The sequence below is a fragment of the Rhineura floridana genome, chromosome 2 (assembly GCF_030035675.1).
Source record: "Rhineura floridana isolate rRhiFlo1 chromosome 2, rRhiFlo1.hap2, whole genome shotgun sequence".
Taxonomy (NCBI): domain Eukaryota; kingdom Metazoa; phylum Chordata; class Lepidosauria; order Squamata; family Rhineuridae; genus Rhineura; species Rhineura floridana.
This window is the reverse complement of record NC_084481.1, coordinates 207,319,966-207,346,647: the sequence shown is the minus strand read 5'-3', so window position 1 is coordinate 207,346,647 and position 26,682 is coordinate 207,319,966. Positions and strand designations below refer to the sequence as shown.

Here is a 26,682-nt window from a genome sequence, read left to right as displayed (position 1 = left end):
ACCAAAATAAGTTTTTTTCCTCCTGCGTGATTGGAAGCTGGTAAAAGACTGAAAATTTCAGAATTAGAAACGAAGCTTGCTGAAAGTTTGGTGTTAGAACTCCATGATTTTGTCATTTTGCTTCTGACAGTACATTATCAATGTAATGTCTCATTGTCAGCCCACCAGACTTCCTCAGCAAGATTGTTCTTGCTCAAGGTGAATCTTGGGGATTAACCCTAAAGCCTGTGGAGGCTCCCCTTGAAGCCTCATTTGCTACCTGAATACTTTGTAACTTCCAGCAAGCCTATTTTTTTGTTCATTGTTCTCTGGAGCATTTTTTGAAAGAATCTAACATGCCTTTTAGAGTCATGGCCTCAGGATGAAGCAGTTGGACTTTTATGTATATATTTTTCATGCTTTCCCTTAGACAGTTATAACCCACTTGTGGGATTAAACTGGATACAAATCCATCTAAAGTGGGAAATGAACTATGAATTAATTTGTGCTTGCAGGGTAGCTTTAAAATGGATGTCAGGACAGATCAAAAAGTTTTGTTGTATGGAAATGTAAGACGCCATAGAGTTATTTTCTTGGTTCTTAATTTGTGTAAAAGTTTTATATGTAAACAAATCAGATTTGTTTAAAGCTTGTGTGAGACATGAACAGATTACAACTAGAGATTAGTTTTCTACTACAACATAACATAATGTGATGGAGTGGCCTTTTTGGCCATGTTGAGAGCCATCCCTGATAAAATCCCTAACTCAGCAAAACTAGCAAATTAGTGTAATTTAGTAATCTAATCCTGTTTGTCACACAGTTGCCCTATCCTCCTGGACCGCCCAGGTTGAAATGTTAATTTGTTTTGTTACCTAGCATGGTATGTGGTAGACATTCTGTTCTGTCCTGGACTCCCCAATGTGAATGATAATAGCTGCTGCCAGACTGACTTCAGGAGATTTGACTTAGTATGACGTTATTATAGGCCACACTTTAAATATATCATTAATATTTTATTCAGAGTTAGATGCAACATGTGCAGTTGGCTGGACAACACACATAGGTGAAGCTGGCAGCTCCTCTTCATTGGATGTCTCAGTGGTCAAAATCTAATTGATTATGCTTTCCTCATTATCTTCTTGTTGTGCAAACACATCTCATGGAACTATGATGTCCTCCCATTGTAATAAATGTCATCAGTGTAACAGTGACAAATGTAACAGTGTCATCCCTGACTTGCCTTGATTGGCCTTTCACATGACCTCCCTCTAGCAATAATTATTGGTTCACTTTATAGAGGTGGAGCAACGCTTTTGCCAAATTTTGTAGTTTGTTTTAAACAGGAGGTAGATCAAGGGTGTGTATCTTGCTTTTTTATCCATTCTCCTTGGGCTATATAGTGTGGCATTTTGTTGTTGATTCTATATTTGAAATAGTTTAGAAAAAAATGGCTTTTTGGCACTTATAAGTTTGAGTTCCTGCTCCATATTAGTATCCAATCCACCATAGAACGGATTTTGCGTAAGTGAGATTTGTCTATTTTTGTTGTTTCTATCTGCTTCTATCTAACATTCCTTTATTTTTGAAAGAGTTCTTACCAGCTAGATGTCAGTATTAGATTTCACTCATGTTGTTAAGACAGTTATCTTAACACTGCTTGATTATACACCTGACTTCATGCCTAAATAAGCAAGAAGGTCCAGAATCTTGGCTAAGTCAAATAGCGGTTTAAGCCTTGCATCCCGCAACTTGTGTTTCTGTTTTGGGGCTATCCAGGACACCTTAAGGTGGTGGCAGCTATGAAAAATAGTCTTGGCTAGTGGATTAGAACTTTGTGGAGTCAGGAGCTAGGCATTTAATACTTATGCAAAAGCACACAGGAGTGTAAAAGCAGTACAGAAGTTGAAGGAAACCGTCACATGAGGAATAGAAGAATCATAGAATCATAGAGTTGGAAGGGGCCTATAAGGCCATTAAGAACATAAGAACATAAGAAGAGCCTTCTGGATCAGGCCAGTGGCCCATCTAGTCCAGCATCCTGTTCTCACAGTGGCCAACCAGGTGCCTGGGGGAAGCCCGCAAGCAGGACCCGAGTGCAAGAACACTCTCCCCTCCTGAGGCTTCTGGCAACTGGTTTTCAGAAGCATGCTGCCTCTGACTAGGGTGGCAGAGCACAGCCATCATGGCTAGTAGCCATTGATAGCCCTGTCCTCCATGAATTTGTCTAATCTTCTTTTAAAGCCATCCAAGCTGGTGGCCATTACTGCATCTTGTGGGAGCAAATTCCATAGTTTAACTATGCGCTGAGTAAAGAAGTACTTCCTTTTGTCTGTCCTGAATCTTCCAACATTCAGCTTCTTTGAATGTCCACGAGTTCTAGTATTATGAGAGAGGGAAAAGAACTTTTCTCTATCCACTTTCTCAATGCCATGCATAATTTTATACACTTCTATCATGTCTCCTCTGACCCGCCTTTTCTCTAAACTAAAAAGCCCCAAATGCTGCAACCTTTCCTTGTAAGGGGGTCGCTCCATCCCCTTGATCATTCTGGTTGCCCTCTTCTGAACCTTTTCCAACTCTATAATATTATTTTTGAGATGAGGCGACCAGAACTGTACACAGTATTCCAAATGCGGCCGCACCATAGATTTATACAACGGCATTATGATATCGGCTGTTTTATTTTCAATACCTTTCCTAATTATCGCTAGCATGGAATTTGCCTTTTTCACAGCTGCCGCACACTGGGTCGACATTTTCATCGTGCTGTCCACTACAACCCCGAGGTCTCTCTCCTGGTCGGTCACCGCCAGTTCAGACCCCATGAGCGTATATGTGAAATTAAGATTTTTTGCTCCAATATGCATAATTTTACACTTGTTTATATTGAATTGCATTTGCCATTTTTCTACCCATTCACTCAGTTTGGAGAGGTCTTTTTGGAGCTCTTCGCAATCCCTTTTTGTTTTAACAACCCTGAACAATTTAGTGTCGTCAGCAAACTTGGCCACTTCACTGCTCACTCCTAATTCTAGGTCATTAATGAACAAGTTGAAAAGTACAGGTCCCAATACCGATCCTTGAGGGACTCCACTTTCTACAGCCCTCCATTGGGAGAACTGTCCGTTTATTCCTACTCTCTGCTTTCTGCTTCTTAACCAATTCCTTATCCGCAAGAGGACCTCTCCTCTTATTCCATGACTGCTAAGCTTCCTCAGAAGCCTTTGGTGAGGTACCTTGTCAAACGCTTTTTGAAAGTCTAAGTACACTATGTCCACTGGATCACCTCTATCTATATGCTTGTTGACACTCTCAAAGAATTCTAATAGGTTACTGAGACAGGACTTTCCCTTGCAGAAGCCATGCTGGCTCTGCTTCAGCAAGACTTGTTCTTCTATGTGCTTAGTTAATCTAGCTTTAATCATACTTTCTACCAGTTTTCCAGGGACAGAAGTTAAGCTAACTGGCCTGTAATTTCCGGGATCCCCTCTGGATCCCTTTTTGAAGATTGGTGTTACATTTGCCACTTTCCAGTCCTCAGGCACGGAGGAGGACCCGAGGGACAAGTTACATATTTTAGTTAGCAGATCAGCAATTTCACCTTTGAGTTCTTTGAGAACTCTCGGGTGGATGCCATCCGGGCCCGGTGATTTGTCAGTTTTTATATTGTCCATTAAGCTTAGAACTTCCTCTCTCGTTACCACTATTTGTCTTAGTTCCTCAGAATCCCTTCCTGCAAATGTTAGTTCAGGTTCAGGGATCTGCCCTATATCTTCCACTGTGAAGACAGATGCAAAGAATTCATTTAGCTTCTCTGCAATCTCCTTATCGTTCTTTAGTACACCTTTGACTCCCTTCTCATCCAAGGGTCCAATTGTCTCCCTAGATGGTCTCCTGCTTTGAATGTATTTATAGAATTTTTTGTTGTTGGTTTTTATGTTCTTAGCAATGTGCTCCTCAAATTCTTTTTTAGCATCCCTTATTGTCTTCTTGCATTTCTTTTGCCAGAGTTTGTGTTCTTTTTTATTTTCTTCATTCGGACAAGACTTCCATTTTCTGAAGGAAGACTTTTTGCCTCTAAGAGCTTCCTTGACTTTGCTCGTTAACCATGCTGGCATCTTCTTGGCCCTGGCGGTACCTTTTCTGATCTGCGGTATGCACTCCAGTTGAGCTTCTAATATAGTGTTTTTAAACAACTTCCAAGCATTTTCGAGTGATGTGACCCTCTGGACTTTGTTTTTCAGCTTTCTTTTTACCAATCCGCTCATTTTTGTGAAGTTTCCTCTTTTGAAGTCAAATGTGACCGTGTTGGATTTTCTTGGCAATTGGCCATTTACATGTATGTTTAATTTAATAGCACTGTGGTCACTGCTCCCAATCGGTTCAACAACACTTACATCTCGCACCAGGTCCCGGTCCCCACTGAGGATTAAGTCCAGGGTTGCCGTCCCTCTGGTCGGTTCCATGACCAACTGGTCTAGGGAATAGTCATTTAGAATATCTAGAAACTTTGCTTCTTTGTCATGACTGGAACACATATGCAGCCAGTCTATGTCCGGGTAGTTGAAGTCACCCATTACTACCACATTTCCTAGTTTGGATGCTTCCTCAATTTCATATCTCATCTCAAGGTCTCCCTGAGCATTTTGATCAGGGGGACGATAGATCGTTCCCAGTATTAAGTCCCTCCTGGGGCATGGTATCACCACCCACAACGATTCTGTGGAGGAGTCTGCCTCTTTTGAGTCCAACCCCCTGCTGAATGCAGGAATCCGAATTAAAGGATACCCAACAGGTGCCTGTCCATCTGCCTCTTAAATGCCTCCAGTGTTGGAGAGGCCATGGCACTGATTTAACCAGTTACGGTATATTTATGTAAACAGTAAACACACTTCATTTTGTTTCAAGCTACAAAAAGTTTGACAGAAGTGCTTTCTAGGTCTGTCATGGGGCTATAAATACTTGAAAATTTTAGGTGTTAGCATGATGTTTTAGGAATTAGCCTCAAGTTTTTGATGCCAGGCTTACACAGAAGGTCATGTGCATAGAAGAAAAGAAGGGCTTCTGAATTGTTCAGAAAGTTGCTAAGTGGTGCCAGCAGAACACAGTAATTATGTTTTTAAAATTCATCTTTTGTAAGATAGCTCACTGTGTTTACTTTCCACAAGATATTGCATGACTGGCAACCATGGCTAATCCCCAGAAATGGGAGAATGAAAAGACATAAAATTGATACAAATAGTAAAACCACAGGACGACTAGGATTTTTCCACTTAGTCACATATTCCAGATAAACTATTACAGTTTCAGGTCAATTCTCTTTTTCATAGCTGATGCAAAAAGGAGGGGACTAAACTTTGTTCTTTTTAAAGAGAGATTCCTATCATCTAAGGCAGCCTTTCCCAACCTTTGTGTCCCCAGATGTTGTTGGACTGCAACTCCCATCAGTCCCAGCCAGCATGACCAATTGCTCAGGAATGATGGGAAGTGTAGCCCAGCCATATCTGGGGACCCAAAGGTTGGGAAAGGCTGGTCTTAGGCACTGGTCTTCAATTGATGGCTTGGTACCGCTCTGGTCTAAGATAGTCCTGATGGCTGGCAACAGCAGCACTAGTGCTGTTTCCTTTCTAAAAGAATTGGAAAAAGGAGAGGGGGGTCTGATGAGAAAGAAATGGAAACATTCAATGTTTTTTTAAAAAATGATATCTGTGTTGCAGGTTTGGGCTAAATGTGGGTCCAAGATCTGAAAAAGTTGAAGTCTACCAACCTAAAGTTATTTCCGTGTGTGTTACCACTTTTGAGTCCAGGATAGTTGACTTCTTTAGGTTTTCTACTGCTTATGCCCTACTTTGTGCTTTTATAGAAGTCTTTCTTTTTGGCAGTGTGTTATTAAGTCACTTGGATATGTTCAGGATAATTGTTTTGAAAAAGTGCTAGCATAATAATGGAACACTCGTGCATTTCATACTTTTCCATATTAGATTCATGCTTTAATTACACACAACTCTCCTTTCTCTTTCAGGAACATCCTCCTATTCCCATCAAGGCTATGGCTGTGAATCCAAACTGTATAGCCTCGACCATGGCCACGAGAAACCTCAAGATAAGAAAAAGAAAAGTTCTGGCCTTGCCACTCTCAAAAAGAAGTTTATTAAGCGCCGAAAGTCTAGCCGGTCTGCCGATCATGCCAAGCAGATGCGTGAGCTTCTCTCAGGCTGGGATGTTAGAGATGTCAATGCGTTAGTGGAAGAGTATGAAGGAACGTTAGCCTTAAAAGAGCTTTCTCTGCAAGCTAGTTTGGCAAGACCAGAAGCAAGAACGTTGCAGAAAGACATGGCTGAACTGTATGAGTTTAAATACTGTACGGATGTAGATTTAATATTTCAAGAGACTTGCTTTCCTGTGCATTGTGCAATTTTGGCTGCAAGGTGCCCGTTTTTTAAGACCCTGCTTTCTTCTTCACCAGAATATGGTGCAGAGATTATAATGGATATCAACACAGCTGGCATAGACCTGCCCATGTTCTCTGCTTTGTTGCACTATCTGTACACAGGAGAATTTGGAATGGAGGACTCAAGATTTCAAAATGTTGACATCCTCATGCAGCTTAGTGAGGAATTTGGAACACCAAATTCTTTAGATGTTGATATGCGAGGGCTGTTGGACTATATGTGTTATTATGACGTGGTTCTCAGCTTTTCATCTGACTCTGAACTAGTTGAAGCTTATGGTGGAAGTCAGAACTGCTTAGATGAGGAGCTCAGAGCACACAAAGCTGTAATTTCATCACGGTCCCCTTTTTTCCGCCATCTACTGCAGCGAAGGATACGGACTGGTGAAGAAATCACAGATAGAACGCTAAGGACTCCAACAAGGATTATACTGGATGAGTCAATCATACCAAAAAAATATGTGAGAGTAATTTTAAACTGTATGTATACAGATTTGGTGGACCTCTCTATTTTGCACAGCAGCCCCTCAGTGGGGAGTTTAAGTGAAGTTCAGGCTCTTGTAGCAGGAAAGCCAAACATGACGAGGGCTGAAGAAGCTATGGAACTTTACCACATTGCGCTTTTCTTGGAGTTCAGTATGCTTGCGCAAGGTATGTAGTAATTTTATTTCTTTCAGAACATGTTCCCCTACTTAAATCTAAATGCAGTTTTTATGGTCCTCCCCCCCCCCCTTGTTGAGAGAATTTTCTTGACTATAATTTCACACATTGAAGGCTGTGCTATAGCCATCTTTCAGTAGGGGTGTCAACATTGGAATTGTCAGTTGATTAAAACAATCCTCAATAAAACTTGTACAGTTAATTGATTAAGTTCTCTCTTAGGCATATATTACTCAGAAGCAGTTTGCACTGTGTTCAGTGAAACTTGCTCCCAGATAAATGTTCATAGGATTGCAGCCTTAATTTGTATAAAGCTGAGTAAAAACAGTACATCTGAAGGAAAAGGATAATTCCTTTGCTTTTATATCACGCATGTATGTGTTGCAACAGGCACAATTCTCCCAGGTGTGTGTGCATGTGTGTATGAAAGAAAGAAGGATAATGCCTCTTGTAAGATGGCACCAGTCACTTGTGGCTTTTGTAAGTAATTGCATGGATATATATTAGAGGTACCTGCTTCCTGACAGGAGCTCTTCAACTGACAAGACTAATCAACTAAACATTTCCTAAAGAATATACAATAACATCCATTGGAACATGGAAAGCTGCCCTTTGCCAAGTTAGCCCATGAGTCCATTTAACTCTGGATTGTTCACACTAACTGGCAGCTGCTTTGTGGGGTTTCAGGCAGGAGCCTTTCCCATCCCTACCTAGACATAGCAGGAATTAACCTGGGGCGTTCTGCACTGAAAGTAGATACTCTACCACTAAGCTGCAGCCACTCTCAAAAAAGTGAGCATGTGATTCAGCAGCTCTCTTGGAAGCACAGTACCTCCAAAACATCTTTAATTTCAAGAGGTTTGATAGAATCGTACTTGGCCATCTGCTTTTTGAACAAAATGGAGGTGTTTTTCACACTGTAAAAATGGCTTTGTTTTGACTTCAGAAAACCAACTAATGAGATCTGTTCTTCACATAAGAAACTGCATTTCAAGATAGCTTATGTAAATCAAGAGAATTTATTTTATATGAATTGGATCCATAGTTCCTTTCACACGCACATGACCTTGTGTTAGAATGTTGAACAAGAAATGTGAAACTAAGGCTGCAATCCTAAACGTGTGTCTGTGAGTAAGCCCCACTGAATACTGCAGGACTTGCTTCCAAATAAACATGTATAGGATTCCACTGTAAAAGTTTTTTCTACTTGTGAAAGAATTTGTACATACCTAATGTCTGTGTAGAAACAGCACTACTGGATATGTTCCTTTCGCTGGTCTTTTGCATCCAACCAAATGTTTTGCTAAATTACTTTATTTTGTAATAGGAGTTTAGAAACTCCCCCACATACACATTACTTGGGGCACAAAACATTGTGTTAGGGAAAAATCAAGGCTAGTTGTTTTATTTTTTTTAAAAAATGAGCCTTTCACAGAAATCCTTGCATGTTTTTAAATATTGTCTACCAACTTCACTGGAGGTTCTCAAGAATGCAAATTCGATGCCAGTTATGCAAATTTAAAACCACAGAAGACTTTTTTTATTAAGCTTATGTGAGATGACCCTGTGGGAAGCATGCTGTGCTGAGAGACCATTTTATAGTCCTAGGGAAGATTTGGAAGCAAACATTTGCTGTCTAGCGCTTGTGAATTGTAGTGTTAATTGCTGTTCCATTTTCCTAGGGTTCTTGGGTTTAACAGTACCGCAACATGTTCCTCATCAGATTGCAGAGTTTTCTGAAGTAGAGCTGCTGCTGTAGCACAGAGTGAAGTAGGGAGTGGATCTTCATCATTTTAGTTGCAGAGATTACAGTGTTATGCCATGACTTTAGGGTTCTTTGATGATAGAATGTTACTGTGTGAAGATTTAGGTACACAGCACTCAGATTAGGAATTAGGCCCATCCTTCATGCATTTTACAATTGACCAATGCTTGGGAATTCAACACAAAACCTAGTAGCAACAGCTCAAATCCTACTTGAATGACGGTATTCTATGCTGTGGGTAGAATGAGTGTTGGTAGTGAAAAGCTTGGGCACCATCTTCATAATGTTTGTTTTTTAGTAGATGCTAGTCCATGGAGGCTTATGCGTTATTTGTTCATCTTTAGGGTGCCACAATATTGTTTGTTTCTGATGCAACAGGCTAACCCTTTGGAAATTATACCAGCGAGGAAGCATTTACAAAGCTATAGAACTGGTTGCAGCGCTTCAGGGGAAAGGCTAGTGAGAATAAAATGCTATGTTTGAAACATGCAAGGAAGTGCTATTTTTAAATTGAATGTTGAACAGCTCGCTAGAATTTGATCACTTTGGACACATCACTGGCCAACCAGGTTTTGTTCTTGTTTTGAGCATCCAATTTGGTGAACAAAAGAATTCTGTGCAATAGAACAGGGATACTCATCATTTAAAAAGATGCATCTTTTTCTTTAAAAAAATGCAGTTTTCTGTATGAAGGAACAGATCTCACTAAAGGGTTTTCTGAATCTGGGGCGGATGTGAATGTACTTGCACTGGGAGAGTGTGTGACTACCTGGAGTCCTGTTTCAGGGGCTGATTTAAGGAATCCCTGGCGTCACTCTAATGTGGACTGCATGCTGCCAACTGACTATTTCTCTTCTGAATGATGGTCATCTATTAGTGGAAACACCAAAGCAGGGGGAAATTTTAGTTGTTATGGGAATGTCTGAAATGTCCCTACTTTTGAACCTGTAATTCGTCATCTATAACATCAGCATACATTTCATTTGAGTTTTATTTCAAATAACATTTTGCCCCATAATTCATGGAAGCTATTAAATGATTTTTTTATATTTTTTCCCCTCCTTAAAAAAAAAATCTCTAAATGATGTAGTACTTTTATCATAGGGGAAGCCACTAAACTGTTGTTTCGTTTCTGCCTGTCTGTGTGTGTGTTGTATGATTTCTGAGAAACTTTCAGGTGTTTGGCACAACAAATAATAATAATGATAAGATTTATTGAATTTATATCCTGCCCTTCCTCAAAAAGGACCCCAGGTTGGCAAATAAGTGATAAAACAATATAAATGTCTTGACGTCATTAGGTGGCTGAGGAGTACATATGTGTTAACTTTTTTTAAAAAAATCCCCAGGTGAGCCTTGAGGTGGCTCCCCACAGCCTCACTGGCTATCAATACTTCATGGACTGAATTTCCCAATGGGAGGACCCATGGGCAGTTGGAGAGGCTGCCTTTTGGAGTGCCTGAGAGCAGCTTGAAGTCTCCCCCTGTCCAGCCCAGAGTCCGAGAGACAAGATAAAGGCGAGACTGGAATTAATTCTTGTTTTATTAGAGTAACAGTTGCATCGAAAGCAGTGCGCTTCGTAGACCTCTCTATGCTGACTCACTACTTACCTAAGCATGCTCTGCAGCATGTGGAGTAAGTTGACTCAGCACCCCAATCAGGGGGGCGCCGCCTTAAATAAGAAAGGTCTTTACCCGTAATCTCTGACTCCTTTGAAGTTCCACCTTCTGAGCATCTTGCACAGAGCGAGGGGGGTCGAGCCTCCGCCTGCTCATCTGACAGTGCAGGCTTGCTAGGTGCCGGCTCAACTTCAGGAGGCGGGGAAGCATTTGAAGTGCCAGGTGGGGTGTCCTGGGGGTGGTGGAGTTGGCACGCATGTGAGGTCATCCCCCAACGGCTCTGTTGGGGCGCTTGTATGTTGAGTGAGCTCTGCGTTGACCGGAGGACTGTCCGTGGGAACTGGCGGGCTGTCAACTTCACCCCCTCCTTCAGTGCCCTTGAAAACCTCATCCATCCTCTGGCTCCTCTCCCTGATCTATCGGGAAGGTGGGGCTCGACCGACTCCTCTCTCTGCTCCTCCTGGGGGAGTTGGGGCTTGACACCCCCTTCCTTGAACTAAGCTCTTTGCTAAGTCTAGATGCTTTCAGTGTAGTATTGGTATTCCCCCACTCCCCCTAATAGTATGTATTAAATGCTTGTTGTGAACTCTTTGGGCACAGTATTACAGGTCTTCCCTTTGGAGAATGTTATGCAGAAAGTGTGGGCAGCTGGTGAGGCTACAGAGAGCCACACAAGGATTATGGGATTATTTTAGTTAAAGGGTGCACACACAGAGAGAGGTGACCTTGTAACAATATGTTTAAGTTTTGGAATTATTTTAAAGTGCGCGCACACACACACTGGTGACCTTGTAACATTACGTTTAAGTTTTGTTATATTCCACTTTTCCACAGTAAACTATGCCCAAAATGGTTCACAATAAAACATTTCACGCTATCAAAACACATACCATTGGGAGATAGGGGAACAATAAAACGAAACCAACAATCAGTAAACATAGGGTAACATTCAATATTACATTAAAATAATCTGGACTTAATATATACTAAATCAAAAGTAATAGACAAATAAATAAAGCTAACTGTGTGCTGCGTGAAGAAATTATTTTCTTTTCTCTATTCTGAATCTTCCAACATTCAGCTTCAGAGGATGTCCACAAGTTCTAGCATTATGAGAGAGGGAGAAAAGATTTTCTCTACCCACTTTCTCTATACCATGCATAATTTTATACACTTCTGTCATGTAACTTCTTACTCATATTTTCTTTAAACTAAAAAGCCCCCAAATGCTGCAACCTTTCCTCATAAGGGAGTTGCTTCATCCCCTTGATAATTCTGCTTACCCTTTTTCTGAACCTTTGAACTTTGCCTGTTGTCACCATTATTTGCTTTGGTTCCTCAGACTCCCTTCCTGAAAATGTTCTTTGTAACTCAGGTATTGGCCCTACATTTTCCATAGTGACGACAGAAATTATTTAGCTTCTTTGCAGGCTCTTTATTCTCCTTTAGCATGCCTTTGACAATGGTCATCCAACGGTCCATCCATCTTCCTATCAGGTTTCCTGCTTTGATGTATTTGTATAATTTCTTTCTTAGTCTTAATATTTTTAGCAATGTATTCCTCAAATTGTTTTTTCCCCATCCTTTATTTTCTGCTTGCATTATTTTGCCAAAGTTTGTGTTTTCCTCATTTGGGCAAGAAGACCTCATTTTCTGATAGAAACCTTCTATCCTCTTAATAGATTCCTTGACTCTGCTCATTAACCATGCTGGCATCCTTTTGGACTTGGTGGTCCCATTCCTTATCTTTAGTAAACATTCTAGCTGAGCTGCTGCTATTGTGGTTGGCAGTTCAGGGCTGATGTAATGCTGAACTATGGTTAGGGCAAGCAAGGAAAAAGTGGAAATATCAGCTGGGGAGGGGCAAATGGGAGACTACAGTCTACTCCCTGTCTTGACTAGGTTGAGAAGTAGTACTAAATCTGCACCAAACCTCTATCAGAAAAATGAAGATATTAAGCATTCTTTTGAAATCAGTAAATGAACTTTGCGTGAACCACTCTTCTCCTCCTCCTCCCTCCCCCCATCGCAGAAGAGCTGGGTGCTTTTAAATGCCCCATTCTCTGAATTTCCATATGGAGGCACTGCGATTTCTTAAAAAAGACTGAAGTTTTTAAAAGGGTGATTGGCTCTGCAGATTATGCAAAAGAGCTGACATAATTTTCTTGTCATATTGAGGGCATATTTGAGAAACTTGAGAGTGGTAAGAGGCATTTAAATTAACAGAGAAAGGCTGTTGCTCAAAATGCAGTGCAGGAAGAACAGTGCTCTGGCATCTCAAAACTCCAGATGTCAATATCACATTAGACTGGGGTGGGAAATCAATAAATAATTAGATTTGGGTGAATAAACCCTTGCTTTTGCTGGCTGTGTCTCCTGAGCACTTCATGGATACATCAGACTGGGGCTGCTGATATTCATCAAGGTGGGCACATTACATCATGAAACAGTCACTGTTGTATGCTTCCACTGGGAAAAAGTGATCTGCAAAATCTAGTGTCTTCTTAGAGGTTCAGTGGTTGGTTGAACAGAAGTGTTGCGCTATCCTTCTTTCTGGCTTTTGCCTTGCCATAGGTCCATCTAGGCCAGTATTGCCTCCCCTGACTGGCAGCAGTTCTGCTGTATCCCTGGTGCTGGTCTTTCCCATCACCTGACCATTTAACTGGAGGATTGAATGCGAGACCTTCTGCATGTACAATATCTGCTCTGCCACTGACCTGGCCTTTCCCAGTTACTGTTGGATCATCTACGTGGCAATTTATGTTGTGTTTCTGGTCTTTCTTCCCAGTTTCCCCCAACTTGAGTATTTAGCAAAGACAAGTGTTCTTAACTGCTTGCTTGCTTGCTCAGAAGTAAGCCCCTCAGACTTCAGTGGCAGATACTGCCAAATAACTGAACAGGATGGAGCAACTTCTCAGGCTGATAATTGTAACCCTTTCCAGTAAATTCCCAAGTGCTGCCTACTCGACGTGGCCAATGAAAGGTGGCGGGGGAGACCAGGTGTTTGTATTGCACAGAGTGTCTTGAAAGACAGCTATATTAAAATAAGGTGTACTTACCTGCACAGCTTCTCATGAAGCCCCTGAGAGAAGTTCATGTAATCTCTGTTCCTAAAATCATGAGGAGAAAGGAGTCACTCCCATCATCTCTCAAAGAAGTAGCAATGTTTGCACTCCGTGGCTATACAACAGTAAATACATGACCCAACCAAAAGCCTATCCAATAAGAAAAAAAAAGACATTGTTGTTTGGCTTGCTATGAAGGCATTTTACTCATTCACTTTGCCTTTGTATTTTAACTTTTCCAGTAAAAGCTAAATTAATTCTGTGATCCTTGCTGCTTTCTGTGCCCAGAAGGCTATGGAACAAACAAAAGCAGAACAGAAACAGTTTGCAAGCACATGCTTGTGTCTTAGATTGCTATAAAGATGGGACTGGAAATAAGGTGGAAGAAAATGTGACAGTACAAAAAAACAGGTTCTTGGTTTAAATATTTTACTGCATTCTTCTTTAGAGAGCTGAAATTGGAACTGTTATGGAAACTGCGGTAGCAAACAAACTTGAAAGGCTTGAAACATGACCTCAGTTGCGGAAGATCAGATAAACACTGCTGAAATATTATGGTACATTTCTCTAGCTCTGCTTTTGAACTTCTTTGCTGTTACCACTCCTAGGCACACTGTCAAACTCCTGCCTTCCTCTCCACCCCCAACTGTTCCATCAACTGGTCATCAAAACCCTTCTTGGAAGCCTACTGTTGGAGGATAAAGGCTGTATTTTTTTGGTCTGTATTAAACATATTTGAGAGATGTGTGTTTGTGTGTGTATCATATTCTATCCTAGATTAGTAGCTTTACATACTACTTTGCTGGCTGGGTCCTTGCCACAAGAAGGATGCATAAACAAGCCACAGCAGGCTCTATTTCATAGAGCTAATCTTTCTAGAAAGTAGTTATTTGGCACAGTAATGGGTACAAGATGCCAACTTACTGTAGAGATCCAGTCTTTTCAAGGCAGGGTTTCTGTTGGGGGTATTTCACTTCTCCAGCCCTCCAACTATAATACTTTGAGTACCAAGCAAACCTGATTCCACTCTCTCCTCCCTCTTTCTGCTTGAGCAATGGTATAGGGCAGTTTGCTGTTGGTACTACTTTATCATATGGATAAAACATTAATAGTAGTGAACATTCTGTCTCTTCCACCGCACAAGGCTGTCCCAGTTCCCCCACCTTCTGCCTTTTTCAGTTCCATGGAGCTGAGAGGACATACTTCTCCCTTTGAAAGAGACTTGCAGGGGTTTTGCAAATGACACCCAGCTTTATCTCTGTTCTATTTGAATTGGGAGAGCCAGCTGAAGAGTTAGACCAGTGCTTGGACGTGGTGATGGGCTGGATGTGGGCCAATAAATTGAAGAAAGCAGTGTTATGTGCCCAATTTCTCAAGTCGAGAAAGTGGGAAGATGACTGTCCCAAATGGGGTGGCACTTCCCTGGACAAGGCTATGGCCTCTTTTGAACAGAAATGTGTTGGCCACTGTACTCCATGCTCTGGTAACTTCCAGACTTGATTATTGCAATGCACCCTGTGTGGGGCTGCCCTTGAAGATAACCAACTAGCCCCCAAAGTAAAGGCTTGATTACTGGCTTGGGGTTCCATTTAGAACTTGTATAACCCGTGTTTTAAAACAACTACATTGATTGTCAGTTTGTTTCCAGGCCTAATTTAAGCTCCTCACAGTAGTGTTTAAAGTACAAAATGATTTGGGCCCTGAATATCTGAAATCCTACAGATTCTGTCAGATATTGGATCAGCCGAAAGGACCTTCTGAGTAGTTCTACCATCCATCTTCAGCGCAGGGGGTGGTGTCCCCAAGTTGTGGAATTCCCTCCCCACAAAAAATTTAATTGTGGGTGCGTGTTTAGTGAAGTCTCTTCCACTAGAAGAAATAGAGAATCCCAGATTTTGCTGTGGCCAGTATCTTAATTCAGATGCTATACATTGATATCTGGAAAAAAACACCCATTCATCATCTCCCAAGTGTCTTGACTTAAAGAAGTCAAAATAACTTAACATGCCTTTAGAGAAGCACATTCAGGTAGCAGTGAGGGAAGCCTCAAAAACAATAATTTAAATTAGTGACATTTCACTTTGGTAACTTAGCTCAGAATAATTCTTTCACTTCCTTCACACTCCTGCAGATGCTCTGAACTTTTAAATATCCATCCAATTAATAGTTTTATCAAGAGTAATTCCCAAATTAGCAGCTTTAGTACTTCAGTGATTGGAAGTAAAATGCATTAGGCTGACCATAAATCCAACAATTTTGGAATATTGAAAGTTACAGAATTAATACTAACTGTCTTCATATGGTGATACAGCAATCAGTCTGTTTTGATTACATGCCATGAATAGTCTTTGTAGAAACAATACACAAAACACCTCTATTCATGCATGCTGTCTATTCACATGGGCAGTATAGTATTTGAGCTACAAGATCATGGTATGTGTTCCATAATACAAACATCTCAACTTGCAATTTCCCTAGTTCCCTGAAGAGATGGGGTCATCCTGGGTAAGCTAGTTGTTCCAGTGTTAACACTGGTCATGTGAGTAGATAATTGATTTGTTGTGCAGTGGGTAGAATTCATTGTGGGCGCCGTAGTGGGCTTCCACTCACACCTTTTCTCTGCAGACCTCATGGGCTACCAGGCTTATTCAGGGAGCCTGTAGCTTCTAGGTAGAGTCTAAAGTACTTCTAAAAACCAGCGCTTAAAAAGCTATGGTGTTTAGGTATTTAACTATTCATTTGTTTCAACAATGGTAATTTCAAAGATGAAAATAGTATGGATAGCAGTCATTTTGAATTGCTGTCATAGTCAGTGATGACGTGAGTTCACTAAGAAGGCTGCTGCTTAGGCTATTAGGAGCAGAAGCATAGGTCCACACCGTCTCCAAAGTCACTTGTTTTGTTACTGTGTAGCAACCCTTTTACTGAGTACAGTAGGGCCCCGCTTTACGGCTCTTCACTTTACAGCGCTTCACTAATGTAGCGGTCTCAATTAGACGCAATTAGACTAAAGCCCCACTCATACAGCGCTTGTTCCGCTTTTACGGCAGTTTTCGGGCATTGCACTCCATTCTATTCAATGGGTTCCACTTTACAGCGGGGGTCCGGAATGTAACCCGCCATATGAATGGGGCCATACTGTACAAAAAATAGGAGGAAAAATAGGTGTTCTAGTTGTTGCTGAAGACAGCTGATATAGCACAGTGGGGAGAAGGGCTTGGCTGGGAGTCCAGTGTCTGTGAATTCAAATCCCCACTCGGGTCTCCTGGGCATCAAGGGCCAGCTAAAGATCACCCCCACAGTGAGTGGCTTAGGGGTTACGTGCCCTGCCACCTGTGCAGCCGTCGGCAAGCTGCATAGTCCCAAGTTGCCCCCTAGCTGGCAATTGCAGACAAGGAAGGGGCTGGCTTGCGCAGCTGTGGCAAGCCAGCTGGGGAGGACTAGCCTCAGAGGGAGGCAATGGTAAACCTCCTCTGAATACCACTTACCATGAAAACCCTATTCATAGGGTCACCATAAGTTGGGATCGACTTGAAGGCAGTCCATTTCCATTTCCAGTTGTTGCTGAAATGCAAGATTCACCCCTTTGTCTCCCTCCCCCCTTGGAACAGGGAACACAGCAAACTCAAACATGCTGAAGTATGCATTCAGCAAGGCGAGGCGCTCTTGGTAGCTGGCTGCAGACATAAGAAGAGCCCTTCTGGATCAGACCAAAGGTTCATCTAGTCCAGCCTTTTCCAACTAGTGGGCCACCAGATGTTGTTGGACCACAACTCCCATCAGCCTCAGCCAGCATTGCCAATGGTCAGGAAAGATGGGAATTGTGATCCAACAACATCTGGTGGCCCACTAGTTGGGAAACGCTGATCTAGTCCATCATCCTGTTCTTACAGTGGTCCACCAGATGCCTATAGGACATCCACAAGTAGAACATACTGCCTTTTGGAGTTGAGCCAGTTTGACCATATTGAGTAAATAGTGGCTTGAAATTGCATGGTAAAGTTGTTCTGAATTTTTGTGTAAACAATTGTATGTGTGTCACCAGATTGCCACTTGATTTCTGAAATTATCTGTAATATCTTTCCTAGTAGCCCATGCGCTTGGCCAGTTGGGATGCAGTGTGCAGGAAAGATTGCTAGGTCATAAGACCAAATGGCGCAAAACCAAGGTGTATGTGACTTTCCATTCAAAAACTGATAAATGTATTTACACAATATGAATTAAGTAGGGGTATGTAATTAATTCAACAAAAATAATAGAGTAGCTTGCTAAAACTTATTATAGCAGAAGCTTTCATGAACTAGAGTCCACTTCATCAGCTGTTGCAGGTATATGTACCGACAGTGGGGCAGGAGGGATTATAGATTAGAGAGAGAGAAAGAGAGGTTTTAACCTGTGAAATTTCTTGTATGCCACCTTGTGACGGCAATGTGTCCCGAAAGTGGTTTAAAAATGCTTTAATAAAGAAACTTTAGTTGGCAGGTATATCATATCATCGACAACAACATATATATTGGTATGGAGGAAAAAATTAAATAGACAGATATTTTTGCTGCAACTGATAACCTGAAGAATGTGACCAGTTAAAACCTCTCTCTTTCTCTTTAAATATATAGTAGTCACTGAAGGTATCTAATTTATTAGACAATATATAGTCCTGTTTTCTTAAGTCTCTACTTTTGTGGCAAATAGAAGTGCAGGATGCTGACAAACAGGTAACATGTTTTGGACCATGAAAGCATCACTTCTTGCTGCACTAAGGAGAGGGTAAAATTACTCACCACTGACAGACTACCACTCACAGCACTAGTAAATTGTCATGGCAAACAAAAGCCTTTTTGAATGTCCCCATTTTGTATATTCTCCCTTCTTAAATTGCACACATGAAGCAGTGCTTGTTCCATAGGGGTACTTTGCCTTTTCTTGGGGTAGAGAAACACTCACTGTTCTGCCAGTTTTAGTGCATCTCCACCTCTCTTCTCTGAAAATGGAGGCGCACAACTCTAGTGAAACCCGGTCCCTTTTTACTGTAAAACCTGACAGGATCAGCTTGAGTGTGCCCCCCCCCACAATTCACTTAAAAGAGATCTCGCAACTGATCGGCAGATCAACCTGTTCCCCCTCCAGGTGTGGCTAAAACACTTTGCTATAAGTGGCTAGTGTGCTCACAGCCTTGGTCAACCTTTTCCCGTCAATATTTTTGTACTGCTACCATAGGCTTGTCCTGGGTGGTCCTGCAATGATCCCCATTTATGTTGGGAAAGAGCAGGGATAGCACACTCAGGTGATGAGTGCCAAAACAGGGCCACTGGGAAACAAGAGGAAGTGATGAAGTATGAAATATCTTTAAGGAAAAAGCCTCCCCAAAACAGCCCAATTAGGACTGACCATGTGCAGCAGCTATAGGATGTAGAGCATCAGTCAGAAAAGGAAAATGGAAAAGGGGTGGTGGTAGAATACCATGTCTGAGCTCCCTATAGCAGGGGTAGCCAATGTAGGCAGTGTCCACCCTAGGGTGTTAATACGAATATGGCTTACTGTTTCTGTGTGTGCGTTTGCACACCATGGTCCACAGACACAAGCACTTTCAATTTAATGCCTTCAAAATCTGTATAGTTGTTGCCAATCCACATAAGGGGGTGGTGCTTGATGGGACGCATTCACACTGTGTGTTATTTCATCCTCCCCTCAATTAGTGCTTCCACACAGCTCTGGAAACCAGCAAATGTCTTACAAAACAAAGTTTAAAATGCCATTTAAAAAAATCTTTTAAATGCAGAATATCTGATCTCTCAGATTTGCACAAAGTAGCAGGTTAAAAAGTAAATAACATGTATGTGTGTGTTTGTGTGCCCTCTAAATGTTGTTGGCCTGTAACTCCCATATACTCTGACTACTGGCCATGCTGGCTGAGGCCGATGGGAGCTGGAGTTCAATATCATCTAGAGGGCACTCCTTACCGTATCCTGCAGAAGGTCATAGCTGGCTGGCAGGAATCCTGAAAAGGAACGCTTCTGCTAGCAGGTGAAGATACACTACAATATGTAGCCGATCCCACTTGTATACTTCTACCATTGAAGCAGTGATAAGAAAGTTTACCATAAACACATGTGTTATAAAAAACATAAATGAGCAACACATAGAAAAAGGGTGATCTGCAGGGCAGTCATAAGTCTAAGAAGTCAGAAGAACTAACCTGGGAAGGCAAAGGATCTGCTACATTTACAGTTCCAGTCTTGGTCTGAGCATATAGAATTTCATAGTCATTTACGTATTGTGCTTGATGTGGTTTTCAGTGTTTTTGCATTTCCCATATTTCACAAAACCAGTATAAATTAGCACACTTTTGACTATGATCTGCCAAAACTACATGGATGTATAAAGGAAAACCACACTAGCTCCCACTGCAGTTGCTTGAACAGCTAAACAGGCAAGCCACATTTCAGTGTAAAGCCAGAGCAGGGAACCTCTGACCCAATCTGCCCTGCCAGCCTCTCCTCCTACGCCCTGTGCACTCCCCTCAACCCTGTGTCACCTTTGCCAACTCTTCCCCCCCCCACTTCTCAGCTGTTCCTATCAACCAGCTGTAATAAAAAATATGATTAATTGGGTTCACAAATAATTCCCCTTTATTACAGTTCTCACAAACACTGCAGTTCCCACAGGGAAATTTACCTCTTACTGCTGTACCAATCAATGTTTGATCCCTACTGGTTGACCTGGGTCTACACATACTGTGGACCAGTGTATCTCTTGGGTTCCTCTATCTTCTATATGTAAAATGGCTCCTTATTTGCATATGGAAGATAGAGGAGCCTGGGAGAGGTACTGGCTCGTGGTATGTGTGGACCTGGGTCGACCAGTGGGGATCAAACATTGATGGGCCTATCAATTAGCTGAACATGAGTGTGACCAGGAGGGGCTTGCCCATTGGGTTGGAGCCACAGCAATAGCCTCTAAGCAGCAGCGTTGCTGCCACTTACCAGGAGAGGAGGGTTATGGTGACAGTAAGGTTGCAGCTGTGTGGGTCTACCAGTAGAATCCAGTGCTTCTGCTGATGCACCCACATAGCCCCTCCTGGTGAGTGGCAGTCATGCCCATGCTGTGAGGTTATGAAAGTATGCAACTCCACCACACTGGGCTAGCTGGCTCCTAAGTATGAAAAGGGTGTGTTTGTGACTTTGGCTCCGCTCACTACTGGCATATAGCCCCTGGGTTAACTACAAGGGAATGCAGCCCTTGAGCTAAAAACAGCTTCAGATTTATGGTTTAATATATTTTATTCATTTATTTATTATTTAATTTGTATCCCGCCCTTCCTCCCAGCAGGAGCCCAGGGCAGCACACAAAGCGCTAAAAACACTTTAAAAATCATAAAAACAGATCTTAAAATACATTAAGACAAAACAGCATTAAAACATTAAAGAAAACCAACTTTAAAAAAGGGTTAAAAGCATTATTAAAAAACAATTAAGCAATTCTAACACAGACGCAGACTGGGATAGGTTTCAACCTAAAAGGCTTGTTGAAAGAGGAAAGTCTTCAAAAGGCACCGAAAAGATAGCAGAGATAGCGCCTGCCTAATATTCAAAGGGAGGAATTCCGCAGGGTGGGAATTCCACAGGGTAGGTGCTGCCACACTAAAGGTCCGTTTCCTATATTGTGCAGAACGAACCTCCTGATAAGATGGTATCTGCAGGAGGCCCTCACCTGCAGAGCGCAGTGATCGACTGGGTACATAAGGGATAAGACAGTCTTTCAGGTATCCTGGTCCCGAGCTGTATAGGGCTTTGTACACCAAAACTAGAACCTTGAACTTGGCCCGGTTGCAAATAGGCAGCCAGTACAATTCTTTCAGCAGCAGGGTGACCTTAATTTTATGAAGTATACTAAGGTTTCAGGGGATTTTTGCTGCTAAATATCTAAAGTTGGTATAACAATTACATATTTGAAATTCTTTAACTATTTCTTGCTGGATTCATGGGGGAATATTTGTTGTTGTTACGTGCCTTCAAGTCGATTACAACGTATGGCGACCCTATGAATCAGCGACCTCCAAGAGCATCAGTTGTGAACCACCCAGTTCAGATCTTGTACGCTCAGGTCAGTGGCTTCTTTTATGGAATCAATCCATCTCTTGTTTGGCCATCCTCTTTTTCTACTCCCTTCTGTTTTCCCCAGCATTATGGTTATGGTCTTTTCTAGTGAATCCTGTCTTCTCATTACGTGTCCAAAGTATGATAACCTCAGTTTCATCATTTTAGCTTCTAGTGACAGTTCTGGTTTAATTTGTTCTAACACCCAATTATTTGTCTTTTTTGCAGTCCATGGTATGCACAAAGCTCTCCTTCAACACCACATTTCAAATGAGTTGATTTTTCTCTTATCCGCTTTTTTCACTGTCCAACTTTCACATCCATACATAGAGATCGGGAATACCATGGTCTGAATTATCCTGACTTTGGTGTTCAGTGATACATCTTTGCATTTGAGGGCCTTTTCTAGTTCTCTCATAGCTGCCCTCCCCAGTCCTAGCCTTCTTCTGATTTCTTGATTATTGTCTCCATTTTGGTTAATGACTGTGATGAGCTATTGATAACCTTGACAAGTTCAATGTCCTCACTGTCAACTTTAAAGTTACATAAATCTGTTGTCATTACTTTAGCATTTTTGACATTCAGCTGTAGTCCTGCTTTTGTGTTTTCCTCTTTAACTTTCATCTGTATTCGTTTCAAATCATTACTGGTTTCTGCTAGTAGTATGGTATCATCTGCATATCTTAAATTATTGATATTTCTCCCTCCAATTTTCACACCTCCTTCATCTTGGTCCAATCCTGCTTTCCGTATGTATAGATTAAACAAATAGGGTGATAAAATACACACCTGTCTCACACCTTTCCTATTGGGAGCCAATCGGTTTCTCCATATTCTGTCCTTACAGTAGCCTCTTGTGCAGAGTATAGGTTGCGCATCAGGACAATCAGATGCTGTGGTATCCCCATTTCTTTTAAAGCATTCCATAGTTTTTCATGATCTACATAGTCAAAGGCTTTGCTGTAATCTATAAAGCACAGAGTGATTTTCTTCTGAAATTCCTTGGTCGGTTCCATTATCCAATGTATGTTTGCGTATGATCTCTGGTACCTCTTCCCTTTCTAAATCCAGTTTGGACATCTGGCATTTCTCGCTCCATATATGGTAAGAGCCTTTGTTGTAGAATCTTGAGCATTACTTTACTTGCATGGGATATTAAGGCAATAGTTCGATAATTACTGCATTCCCTGGGATCCCCTTTCTTTGAAATTGGGATATATATTGAATGCTTCCAGTCCGTGGGCCATTGTTTAGTTTTCCATATTTCTTGACAAATTTTTGTCAAACTTTGGACAGATTCAGTCTCAGTAGCTTGTAGCAACTCTATTGTCATCTGTTCCCAGTGATTTGTTTCTTCCAAGTATTTTAAGAGCAGCTTTCACCTCACATTCTAAAATTTCTGGTGCTGCATCATACGGTTCCTCCGTGAATGAATCTGTCATCCTGGCTTCTCTATAGAGTTCTTCAGTGTATTGCTTCCATCTTCCTTTTATTTCATCTAGGTCTGTCAGTGTGTTCCCCTGTTGATTATTCAACATCCCTGCTTGTGGTTTAAATTTCCCTTTAATTTCTCTAATCTTTTGGAATAGGACTCTTGTTCTTCCCTTTTTGTTGACCTCTTCTATTTCTATGCAATAACTATTGTAATAGTTCTCTTTGTCCCTATGTACTAGTCGCTGTATTTTTGCGTTTAGGGTTCTGACTGTGTTTCTATCTCCTTTTGCTTTTCTTCTCTCCTTAACCATTTTAAGAGTTTCTTCAGTCATCCACTGAGGTCTTTCTCTCTTTTTAACTAGAGATATTGTCTTTTTGCATTCTTCCCTGATAATGTCTCTGACTTCAGTCCATAGTTCTTCTGGTTCTCTGTCAACTAAGTTTAAAGCCTCAAATCTGTTCCTTATTTGATCTTTATATTCTTCTGGGATGTTATTTAAATTGTATTTTGGCATTATGATTGCTTTGTTGTTGTTCTTTAGATTTACTCTGATTTTCGATACAACCAGTTCACGATCTGTACCACAGTCTGCTTCTGGTCTTGTTCTTGCAGAACGTATGGAACTTCTCCATCTTCTGCTACCAATTATGTAATCAATTTGATTCCTATATTGACTATTTGGTGATGTCCACGTGTACAGTCTTCCTTTCGGTTGTTCAAAAAATGTGTTGGCAAGAAACAAATTATTGGCTTCACAGAATTCAATACAGTAGGGCCCCGCTTCCCGGCACTCCGCTTCCCGGTCTTCCGCTAATGCGGCGGCTTTTCTCCCCTTTTAAAGCCGCTTTTGTGACATTTTGCAGCATTTTCGACCGATGCGCCCCATTAAACTGAATGGGGTTCTGCTTTACGGCAATTTCCACTTTACGGCGGGCCCCTACTTTCTCCTGCTTCGTCTCTTAAGCCCCATTTCCCCACAATTCCTAGTTCTTCTCTGTTCCCTACTTTTGCATTCCAATCCCTCATGATTATCAGCACATCTTGTTTTGGTGTGTAATCAATTTCCTCCTGTACTTCTGTGTAAAATCTCTCCAATTCCGATTCTTCTCTGTTTGCCTTTGGAGCATAGACTTGGATGATGGTTATGTTAATAGGTTTCCCATTTAATCTCATTGATATCGCTCGCTCAGGCCTTGCGTTGTAGCTCCTAATTGCTTTTGCTACATCGCTTCTCACTATTAAAGCAATCCCATTTCTTCTTAATTTCTCATTTCCTGCATAAAATATTTTGTAGTTGTCTGATTGAAAATGCCCCATTCCTGTCCATTTTAATTTAGTCATGCCAAGTGTTGTAATGTATATGTAACAGGGGAATATTACTAAACATTATTTCAGATTTGCCACATTTTACTCTTAAACCAGCAACCCTATAATACTCCTCCAATTCTTCCTTTATTGCTCCTACTGCTTCCTCTGGGTTTTTTAATGTAATAAATATATAATCTGTGTGCATAATCCCAATTTACCTTCATTCTTGTTTGTTTCTATTGCTTTGACCTGAATATTTGTTCTTATTTTAGTTGCTAGGGGTTCCATTATAAGGGCAAATAGAAGGGGAGATAAAGGGCATCCTTACTTGATACCTCACAGGAGCTGAAGTTGTTTAGAATCTAGATTACTGATTGTTACATGGCATGGGACCACAATACCTGATTGAACGCCTCTCCCGATATGAACCTACCCGTTCACTATGTTCATCATCGAAGGCCCTCCTCCAGGTGCCTACTCAGAGGGAAGCTCGGAGGATGGTAACTAGAAAAAGGGCTTTCTCAGTGGTGGCCCCCGAATTGCGGAATGATCTCCCTGTTGAGGTACGCCTGGCGCCAGCACTATTATCTTTTTGGCACCAGGTTAAAACCTTCCTCTTCTCCCAGGCATTTTAACATTTTAACATTTTGACACTTAATATCTTACATCTTAACTTTTTAATATTTAATATTAGCAGGTTAGTATACTAGTCTTTTAGTATTTAAGTGCGCTTAAATTGTTTATATTTGGTTTATTGTATATTGATGTTTTGTTGTTGTGAACTGCCCAGAGAGCTTCGGCTATGGGGCGGTATAGAAATCTAATAAATAAATAAATAAATAAAATAAGTTACCAGAGAGGATGTTGGTGATAACACAAACATTGCATTGTGAAGAGTAACTGTTAAGCTAAGTGGTTGTCACTGCTGTCTGTACTTCTTCCATTTCATTTTCATCTGACCTCACTGCTTATAGTGTAATATGTATAATGTGTGTGTGTATATATGTGTGTGTGTGTGTGCAACTTTGCACTTCACACATCTGATAAAATAGGCTCTAGTTCACAGAAGCTTCTGCCAAAATAAATGTGTTAGTGCTTAAGATGCCACATGACACAATCAAGTCATACTTGGACTTGACCGATTGAAATCAGTGGTCAAGTTACTTAACTCCATTTATTTCAGTGAGTCTGCTACGATAATGACTCGTGTTGGATATCACTGTCTGTTGTGTTTGCTACAAAAGACTAACACAGCTATCCCTCTGGAAATGGTTGTGAGTAATTCAGAAACCATAGCTTTTAATTTCAGAGCTATTTTTGTCTTTAAAAGTCAGAGCCACCTAATTTTGCTTGCTAGGAACCTGTTCCAACTTCAGTTTCAGTGAAGTCTTTCTGGTGACATAGATTCTAATAGGGAAATTGTATTTCTGGTCTATAAGAACTTAAGAAAAGCCCTACTGGATCAGGCCAAAGGTCCATCTAGTCCAGCATCTTGTTCTCACAGTGACCAGCCAGATGTCTACATGATGTCAACAAGCAGGACCTGAGTGCAAGCATGCTCTCCCCACTTGTAATTTCCAGCAACTGGTATTCAAATGCATACTGCTTCATATAGAGTCCTCCAAGTGCATTTTAATTGAACTGTCTAATAACACTAATATTTGCACAAAGTATGTTAATTTCAATTGTTTCCAGATGAGTGTATTTAGAATTTCAGCTTTCTTTTTTTTTTTTCCAATAATTTTTATTCAGATTTTCATAAAACATACAAGACAAAATCATAAAACATTCAAAGACAAAAAACAAAATCAAAAATAGTTAAACAAAAAGAAAAAAAGAAAAAAAAACAAAAATAAAAAATAAAGAGTAAAATATTGACTTCCCATTTGTCAAAGATCAAATCAGTTATAAGTCTATAATATATAGCAATCCTGTCTCTTAAGTCATATTATAAAATCACTTTCCTCCAGTAGTTATCTTACTTAATCATCAAATCTCATAAACATTACTTTATTCTTTCCACAAAAAGTCAAAGAGAGGTTTCAATTCTTTAAGAAATATATCTATCAATTTTTTTTTTCCAGATAAGCATATCGATTAATCCATCTCATTACTAATTATGATAATCTTATTGTCATAACCATAGTCAAAATAAACATTTCAATTAATCCATCACATCAGAATCTGTTAGGTTCAGTAATTTCAGTAGCCATTGTTCTATTATCTCTATTAGTTCCATTTTCCATCTTCCATCTTCAGTAGTCTTGTTAAGTCCAGTAATTTCAATATCCAATCTTCCAT

At 40.9% G+C, this 26,682-nt stretch overlaps 1 protein-coding gene across 2 annotated transcripts in view; it reads left to right on the top strand.

Moving 5' to 3' along the window:
- Positions 1–26,682, top strand: part of BTBD7 (BTB domain containing 7) — a 100,430-nt gene that overhangs the window by 35,895 nt on the left and 37,853 nt on the right. Inside the window, exons 3-4 of one of the 2 annotated variants that reach the window (XM_061612012.1) lie at positions 6,005–7,084; positions 13,991–14,130. In XM_061612012.1, coding sequence (XP_061467996.1) covers positions 6,005–7,084; positions 13,991–13,998 — 1,088 coding nt within the window. In that variant the 3' untranslated portion in view covers positions 13,999–14,130. Of the gene's footprint in view, positions 1–6,004; positions 7,085–13,990; positions 14,131–26,682 lie in introns of those variants that run through there. The other variant, XM_061612011.1, reaches the window with a different exon arrangement.